At 39.3% G+C, this 9623-nt stretch overlaps 1 protein-coding gene across 1 annotated transcript; it reads right to left on the minus strand.

Annotated features, from left to right (window-relative positions):
• Positions 1 to 219: 219 nt before the first annotated feature.
• Positions 220 to 5108, minus strand: LOC121417739 (serine/threonine-protein phosphatase 6 regulatory ankyrin repeat subunit B-like). Its single transcript, XM_041611472.1, has 2 exons — positions 384 to 5108; positions 220 to 231 (listed from the first exon to the last, which is right to left on the minus strand). The coding sequence occupies exons 1-2, from the start codon at positions 5106 to 5108 to the stop codon at positions 220 to 222; spliced, it is 4737 nt and encodes a 1578-aa protein (XP_041467406.1).
• Positions 5109 to 9623: the final 4515 nt, after the last annotated feature.

Below are 9623 nucleotides of genomic sequence, written 5' to 3' on the forward strand. Positions count from 1 at the left end.
GAAAGTAGAACTTGAACAAGCTCGAAGAAACCTTTTTTAACGGAAATGTGTAATGATGTATCACCCTGGTTATTTTCTTTGTTAACCTTAGCTCCTTGACGAAGCAAGTGTTTCGTGATATCGAGATTGCCATTTTCAACAGCAAAGTGTAAACCTGTGCAGCCCTTGTTATCAGCAGAATTAACCTCAGCTCCTTGAACAATCAGATACTCGCATATATCAAAATGACCTCTTTCAACAGCAACGTGCAAGGGGGTCCATCCCTGATTATCGGCCGTATTGACATCTGCCTCATAACTTAAAAGACACTTGGTAACTTCAAGATGGTCGTTCTGAGCAGCAATGTGTAACGCAGTTCGACCATTGCTATGTATAACATTTACCTTAGCACCTTGATTGATCAAATATTTGGTGATGAATTGGTGACCGCTTAGAGCAGCACTACAGAGGGTCCAACCATCGCCATCTCCCTTGACAACCTCAGCTCCTTCACTGATCAGATATTCGCACGTGTCAATATGACCTTCTTGAGCAGCAACCTGTAATGGACTGCAGCCGTCACTGTACCCCTTATTAACCTCAGCACCTTGACTGATCAGATATTTGGCGATGAATGTATTACCGTTGGCAGAAGCACTAAACAGAGTCCAGCCGTCACTATTTCCGTCTTTTACCTCAGCTCCTTGGCTGAGCAGATAATCGCAGGTGCCAAGATGACCTCCTTTAGCAGCATAGTGTAAAGAAGTACAGTCCTTCGAATCTTCCTCATTGACTTCTGCTCCGTGACTGACAAGATATTTGACAATGAACATATGACCGTCGGAAGCAGCACTTATTATATTCCAGCCACCATCATCTCCGTTTTTCACCTCAGCTCCTTGACTGAGCAGATAATCGCAGGTACCAAGATGACCATCTTGAGCAGCATAATGCAAAGGGTTCAAACCATCACCGTCTCCTTTATTAACTTCAGCTCCTTCACTGATAAGAAATTTCAAGACTTCAAGATGACCACTAATAGTAGCATTGTGTAATGCAGTCATACCATCATTATTTCCTTTGTTCACCTCGGCTCCTTGACTGATCAGATATTCACATGTATCCAGATGACCTTCTTGAGCAGCAACGTGTAAAGGGGTACAGCCCTCATTATCTCCCTTATTGACCTCAGCTCCTTGGCTGATCAGATATTTGGTGACCTCAATATGACCATTGATAGCAGAACCACGCAATGCTCCGTAACCATTATCATCAACCCTATTGACCTGAGCTCCTTGACTAATCAGATATTTGGTGACTTCGAAATTTCCTTTCTGAGCAGCACTGTGTAATGCAGTCCAACTATCATTCATTCCTTTATTCACCTCAGCACCTTGGCTGATCAGATAAGCGCACGTGTCAATATGACCTTCTTGAGCACAAACCTGTAATGGAGTGCGACCGTCAATATCTCCCATATTAACCTCAGCACCTTGACTGATCAGATATTTAGCGATGAATGTATAACCCTTGGAAGAAGAACGAAACAGAGTCCACCCGTCATCATCTCCATTTCTTACCTCAGCTCCTTGTCTGAGCAGACAATTGCAGGTGCCAAGATGACCTCCTTTAGCAGCATAGTGTAAAGAAGTACAGTCCTTCGAATCTTCCTCATTGACTTCTGCTCCTTGACTAATGAGATATTTGACAATGAATGTATGACCGTCGGAAGAGGCACTTATTAAATTCCAGCCATCATCATTTCCGTTTTTTACCTCTGCTCCTTGACTGAGCAGATAATCACAGGTACCAAGATGACCCTCCTGAGCAGCATAGTGCAAAGGGTTCAAACCATAACCATCTCCTTTATTGACTTCAGCTCCTTCACTGATAAGATATTTCAAGACTTCAAGATGACCACTCATAGCAGCACTGTGTAATGCAGTCATACCATCATTATTTCCTTTGTTCACCTCGGCTCCTTGACTGATCAGATATTCACATGTATCCAGATGACCTTCTTGAGCGGCAACATGTAAAGGAGTCCAGCCCTCATCATCTCCCTTATTCACCTCAGCTCCTTCACTGATCAGATATTTGGTGATATTAAGATGACCTTCCTGGGCAGCACTGTGTAATGGAGTCGAACCCTCATTATCTTCCTTATTCACCTCAGCTCCTTGACTAATCAGATATTCACATGTATCCATACAACCTACTTGAGCGGCAACGTGTAATGGAGTCATGCCCTCATTATCTCCCTTATTCACCTCAGCTCCTTGACTTATCAAATATCTGGTGATATTAAGATTACCTTCCTGAGCAGCACTGTGTAATGTTGTCCCACCATCATTCCTTCCTTTGTTGACCTCAGCTCCTTGACTAATCAGATATTCACATGTATCCAGATGACCTTCTTGAGCGGCAACATGTAAAAGAGTCCAGCCCACATCATCTCCCTTATTCACCTCAGCTCCTTCACTGATCAGATATTTGGTGATATTAAGATGACCTTCCTGAGCAGCACTGTGTAATGGAGTCGAACCCTCATTATCTTCCTTATTCACCTCAGCGCCTTGACTGACCAGATATTCACATGCATCCAGATGACCTTCTTGAGCGGCAACATTTAAAGGAGTCGAACCCTCATTATCTCCCTTATTCACCTCAGCTCCTTGACTAATCAGATATTCACATGTATCAATATAACCTTCTTGAGCAGCAACGTGTAATGGAGTCATGCCCTCATTATCTCCCTTATTCACCTCAGCTCCTTGACTAATCAGATATTCACATGAATCCAGATGACCTTCTTGAGCAGCAACATGTAAAGGAGTCATGCCCTCATTATCTCCCTTATTCACCTTAGTTCCTTGACTGATCAGAAATTTTGTGATATTAAGATGACCTTCCTGAGCAGCACTGTGTAATGGTGTCCCACCATCATTCGTTCCTTTGTTGACCTCAGCTCCTTGACTAATCAGATATTCACATGTATCCAGATGACCTTCTTGAGCGGCAACATGTAAAAGAGTCCAGCCCTCATCATCTCCCTTATTCACCTCAGCTCCTTCACTGATCAGATATTTGGTGATATTAAGATGACCTTCCTGTGCAGCACTGTGTAATGGAGTCGAACCCTCATTATCTTCCTTATTCACCTCAGCGCCTTGACTGATCAGATATTCACATGCATCCAGATGACCTTCTTCAGCGGCAACATTTAAAGGAGTCGAACCCTCATTATCTCCCTTATTCACCTCAGCTCCTTGACTAATCAGATATTCACATGTATCCATATAACCTTCTTGAGCAGCAACGTGTAATGGAGTCATGCCCTCATTATCTCCCTTATTCACCTCAGCTCCTTGACTAATCAGATATTCACATGTATCCATATAACCTTCTTGAGCAGCAACGTGTAATGGAGTCATGCCCTCATTATCTCCCTTATTCACCTCAGCTCCTTGACTTATCAAATATCTGGTGATATTAAGATGACCTTCCTGAGCAGCACTGTGTAATGTTGTCCCACCATCATTCGTTCCTTTGTTCACCTCAGCTCCTTGACTAATCAGATATTCACATGTATCTAGATGACCTTCTTGAGCAGCAACATTTAAAGGAGTCGAACCCTCATTATCTCCCTTATTCACCTCAGCTCCTTGACTAATCAGATATTCACATGTATCCATATAACCTTCTTGAGCAGCAACGTGTAATGGAGTCATGCCCTCATTATCTCCCTTATTCACCTCAGCTCCTTGACTTATCAAATATCTTGTGATATTAAGATGACCTTCCTGAGCAGCACTGTGTAATGGTGTCCCACCATCATTTGTTCCTTTGTTCACCTCAGCTCCTTGACTAATCAGATATTCACATGTATCTAGATGACCTTTTAGAGCAGCAACATTTAAAGGAGTCGAACCCTCATTATCTCCCTTATTCACCTCAGCTCCTTGACTAATCAGATATTCACATGTATCCATATAACCTTCTTGAGCAGCAACGTGTAATGGAGTCATGCCCTCATTATCTCCCGTATTCACCTCAGCTCCTTGACTTATCAAATATCTGGTGATATTAAGATGACCTTCCTGAGCAGCACTGTGTAATGTTGTCCCACAATCATTCGTTCCTTTGTTCACCTCAGCTCCTTGACTAGTCAGATATTCACATGTATCTAGATAACCTTCTTGAGCAGCAACATTTAAAGGAGTCGAACCCTCATTATCTCCCTTATTCACCTCAGCTCCTTGACTAATCAGATATTCACATGTATCCATATAACCTTCTTGAGCAGCAACGTGTAATGGAGTCATGCCCGCATTATCTCCCTTATTTACCTCAGCTCCTTGACTTATCAAATATCTGGTAACCTCAATATGACCATTGACAGCAGAACCACGCAATGCACTGCGACCGTTATCATCAACCTTATTCACCTCAGCTCCTTTACTGATCAAATATCTGATGACTTCAAGGTGACCTTTCTGTGCAGCACTGTGTAATGCAGTCCAACCATCACCCTCTCCTTTATTCACTTCAGCTCCTTGACTTACAAGATATTTCACTACTTCTGCATGACCAGATGATGAAGCGCTTGCCAATGGCAATAAATTGTTTTGCTGAGTGTAATGTACATCGGCTCCTTCACTTATCAAGTATTTCAACATGTCAATCCTGCCATAACCGGCAGCGATATACAAGGGTGTCCATCCTTTACTATTGACCTTATTAATACTGGTGCCCTGACTAAGGAAGTATCTCACTACATCCTTGTGACCATTCCTTACGCTTTTGAGTAATGCATTGTAGCCTGTGTTGTCCTCTTTGTTCACATTTCCACCATGGCTAAGTATTACTTTTGTTGCTTCAAGGTTACCATATAATGCAGCAAGATGTAAGGATGTCTGTCCATCTTCATTCTCCTTTTCTACATCACCACCGTGTTCAATGAGAAACTCCATGATATCTTCCTTGCCACGTTGTGCGGCCATGTGTACTGGAGTGTTTCCGTTTTTATCTGATTGGTTTACGTCAGAACTTTTTTGTAATAGGCCTTTGATCGCTTGAAGATCATCTAGCGATACTGCACTCTGAAGATCTTGATTCTGACGATCCATACTTGCCATTGCATGACTTCACTTACTACATTTCACCAAGCTCTCTAGAACACAGCCGGATTTCCTTGGGTCTAATGTAAACGTCATATCACTTATTTCGGTTGCAAAAATGTGTTTCTATTCTGATCTGATTGATTTTTTGTTTTGAGTCTTGTTGCAATCAAGTTTCAATTGCTTTTTATTGATTAGCTCAATAAATTGCAATGCAAAGACCTTGACTGTGTTGATCAGTACAGGCAAGTTAATGACAGCATGTATCGGACTCCAGTTACTAATCTAACAGAGCCCGACGACCGTAGGTGTACTGTAAACCGAAAATAAGTTATTTTGGTTGCAGACACGTATTTCTACTGTGATCTAATTGGATTTGCGCTTGAACACTGTTGTAGACTGCCAACTGCTTGGAGATCACCTCTTAACTTGATAGTGCACTCTGAAGACCGTGATTCGGTTGATCTACACTTGCATACATAAAACGTCGTATGGGACCATGCATCAGACTTTACCTACACTGTTAAAAGAACCTGATTTTACAGAATAGAAAAAGAAGATTTAGCAGAAAGCAATAGCAGAATCATTCTGTAAATTCATAACACCGGATTTTTTTCTGCAATTTAACAGAACAGGTCCGGTTAAAAAAAGAAAAAAGGGTGTTTCATTTAAGAAAATTTGTAAGATTCCATACACCAAATACCAATTTCCTGTAATAGTACGTGATATAATGTAAGATTACGCAAATTGGTAAGATTACAGGTGTTCTCGAGACTGTGCCGCATGAACTTTTATTTTAAGGATAAATTTTCTAACAGTGTAGTGCTAAAGATCATACAAGTCGAAGTTAGGTCTAATTTGAACTTCAAAGGAATTTTCTTGGTAGTCGAAATGGGTTTCCATCAGCGGCGGGTTGATTGATGTTTGATCCTTGCTTTAACGGACTTTCGGTTTCTTGGTGATCACCTTGCAATAATACTGCACTCTGAATACCTTGATTCTGCTGAGTTATAGGCCTACCGGCCATAGTCTGGTATCACGCGTCGAATCGACTTTGCCTCGTACTCTACAACACAGCAAGGTATCCGCGGGTCTAATGAAAACTTCATGAGATTTAGTTTCGGGGCAGAAGTATTATAGTCCATTGCTCCGCTCCCAAAGACACCTATGGTCAGGTTGATCAGAATGAAGTTCTTGAATCTTTTGTTACCTATAACGTTGCTACGACGAAAATGTGTACTTTCACAGGTAGAACCGAGGATACTACATGTATACAGCAGAGTATTTGCGAGGCACGTTCTAAATCATGGCAGTGCATGCGCATTGTATATCAGCACATCTCAAAATTTCATGTGATAGTTGTCATTACTGTATATCAATAGTGATTAGTGAACTTAAGATCCATAGTTCTATGTATTCAAAATGATAAACCTACAAGATTATCATCTATCTTTAGGTTGTTTTGAGCGCAAAAAACAAACATCATGATACTGCCTAGATAGTGTTTGCATCTTTTAAACAGATAAAAAATATTTTTACAAGTTATTATTTAAGCTCCGTTTTATTACTTGACTGGGGGAAAAAAAGAACTCGGTGATTCAGGAAAATGTCGTTTTATCTCAATTACAGGTGATCACGTGCGAACATATTTCCTATTATTTTCAGTTCGGTGATCATTTTCCATTTTATATGACGTTTAATACTACTTTTTACATTGTGTCATTTTATCCAATTACTTTCTGGGGACCATTGACCCGTAATCATGATAATATTTTAACGTTTGTAAGCACAATAAGAGCAACTTAGTTCGATAACCAGTATTCTTATTGGGTGAGAGGGAGGGGTGGGGGCACTGCTCGTCGATAAATTTCTGATTTGAATCCCCAAGCTACAGACATTATATTATTATCCGTGTAGGCCGGAGAGGATTTATTTCTCATATTTTAAGCCAACGACTCGATCAGATGTGGCACAGGGGGTATAGCCCCCGTTGTTATAACCATTGCCCCCAATATTATTTTGTTAATGAAGGGGAAAAATTACATTGTAGATTCATCTCATTTTACCCCGGCCCCACATTATTTGTTTGTCCCACCCCCGCCCCCTCATCCTAGGGAAGCATCTCAGGAAAGGATTTGTCATGCTTGTCGGACAATTTATCCAACTAGTCTCATTTCATCCGACAGATACCAAAGTAATAAATAATTTTATCCAATCACAATCAAGGAGTGTTGTCAGATCGGACTACTTGTCAGACAAAATGTTGATGAAACGCTGACCTGAGAAAAATAGGGTCAGTGGAGGTTTGTTTCGTCGAAGTTTTCCTTAAATGAGGGGTGGTTTCGGTATGAAATGAAAATACTTAATCAGTATTTCTGTCTTCGACATCGAGGGCAGTGATTTCATACACTGTTAGAAAGAATAGAAGACTTTACAAAAGAAGAATTGAAAAAAACTACAACAGATTTTAAAGAAAGAAATAATCAAATGATTCTGTAAATTGTTATAACAATAAAGTTCTTATACAATTTTCTACAATTTAAAAAAGGCGAAAACTGTTGTATTACAATTAAATACACGAAATACTGATTTTTCTGTCATTTTACACAAATATATACATCTACATGTAAGATTACAAAGTGCAGTAAGATTTTACAGGTCTTCTCGAGACTCTATTGCAGGAATTGACGTACTTTTTTTTCTTCTCTGTTTAGTACAAAATTTCTATCATTTAAGTAAATACTTATCCTGAGAGTTACAATTTCGGGTAACCTAAGGGGAGTCATGTTGTTAGATATCGATGTAAATTGTATCAGTTCAGGCATTGACCTATACTTCATGGTTCAGGTATACAGGTTCTTTTTGCACAGTAAGAAAAAATATACAACGCTGTTTAACAGTTTAAGATATGAACCTTGCAATAATTGTTTAAACATTTTAAACAAGTGTTTAAATCTTAAGCAATAGAGTTTAATTTTCTTATCCAATCTTCAATAAATTAAACATGATTGTTTAAAAGGTTAAACATATATTGTAACGTTCATATAGTAAACAGCGTTGAATTAAATCTTAAATAGCGCGTTTACTGTGTACCAAATGTGTAAAACTGTGTACCTAGCTACTAAACGTAAAGTTTGTAGGCAAGATCAACTGTTACATGTTCTTCACAGTTAAGAACTTACTTTGAACGGTTCTTTTCGACAAAATTAAATATTTATTTATCAAATTTCTTATCAACGCGTTCGACTCTCAGACTTTCAAGATAAGCGATAAGCTGTAGTCACACTATTGGCGGACCCTCAAATCGACCAAAGTATGTCATAAACATATCGCAAGAGTTTTCTGTGTCGCGTCTGTTTTGTTGTTGTAACTGGGGAATTAAGTAAGCCCAAGAGTTTATTTTCGACTGCTTCCATCTTCAGTTGATCCTACACAGTCATATTGGTTTATAGATATTAAGCCTTTTTCATAATAAAAAAAATATGATTGAGACAACTTAGCCATTAAAGAAATAACTATGGTAACATGACCCAGTGGCCAATCTAAATCAAGGTTTAGCAAAACGGATATTTGGCCAGTTTCTATAGAAACCAGTGACAAGACAATCATACCTTTCCGCGAAAAAAATCGTCTTGAATCCGCTTCGCGAAGAGCTTAAGCGCTATCTTCATAGTTTGCATTGGCATAGAAACGCTCGGAAGAAGGATTAAACTTTTAATAGTTTTTAGTCACAGCTATTTGCTGAAAAAGGAAGCACTGATTAAAGTGCACTTATTAGTCCCGATATTGGCAAGTTATTAATTGGGTGTCAATCCTGCCAAAAGTGCTCACAATATTTACATGTACTTGTTATGCCGTAAAAAAATCATTTCACGCTTCAGTTCAATCGTTTGATCAGATACCTATTGTCTTTATGGTTACAAATTAAGTATGCCTCCTCATAGAACATCATCTTTTAGTACATGGTTAAAAAGCGCTAAATTTTTCCAGTTGAAAAGTAGAAAAATCTTTTCTTTTTTTGAGGGGGGGGGGGTCCTACTTTGCGCTCGCATCAGTCGATGAGATACCTATTCTGTTCATAGTTACAAAATGTGATAAAAATTTCAGGTTTAAAAATCAGAAAATCATGAACTTTCAGCTCCTGCTTCGTGCTCCCATCAGATGCTTAGCGAGATAAGAATTATTTCCATGGTTACAAAGAGTGTTGAAAATTATTCAGTCTAAAAGTTAGAAAAAATAAGAACGTGCTTCGTTTTCGCACAAATTAGGTATCAACCTGTTCAAAAGTGCCCAGAATATTCGCTTTTCGGGTCAAATAGATTTTAAAAATAAAATCATTTCAAGATTCATTTCAATCGTTTAATCAGATACGATGCATTCTCTTCATGGTTACAAAAAGTAGGCCTTCTCATAGAACATTAACTTTCCTGGTCGGAAAATCAAAATCTTTAGCTCGTGCCACAGTGCTTAGCAATTTAGTTAGATAGCTATTCTACTATTCTGTACATGGTCAAAAGGTGCTGA

The sequence above is a fragment of the Lytechinus variegatus genome, chromosome 6 (assembly GCF_018143015.1).
Source record: "Lytechinus variegatus isolate NC3 chromosome 6, Lvar_3.0, whole genome shotgun sequence".
In the NCBI taxonomy this organism is placed as follows: domain Eukaryota; kingdom Metazoa; phylum Echinodermata; class Echinoidea; order Temnopleuroida; family Toxopneustidae; genus Lytechinus; species Lytechinus variegatus.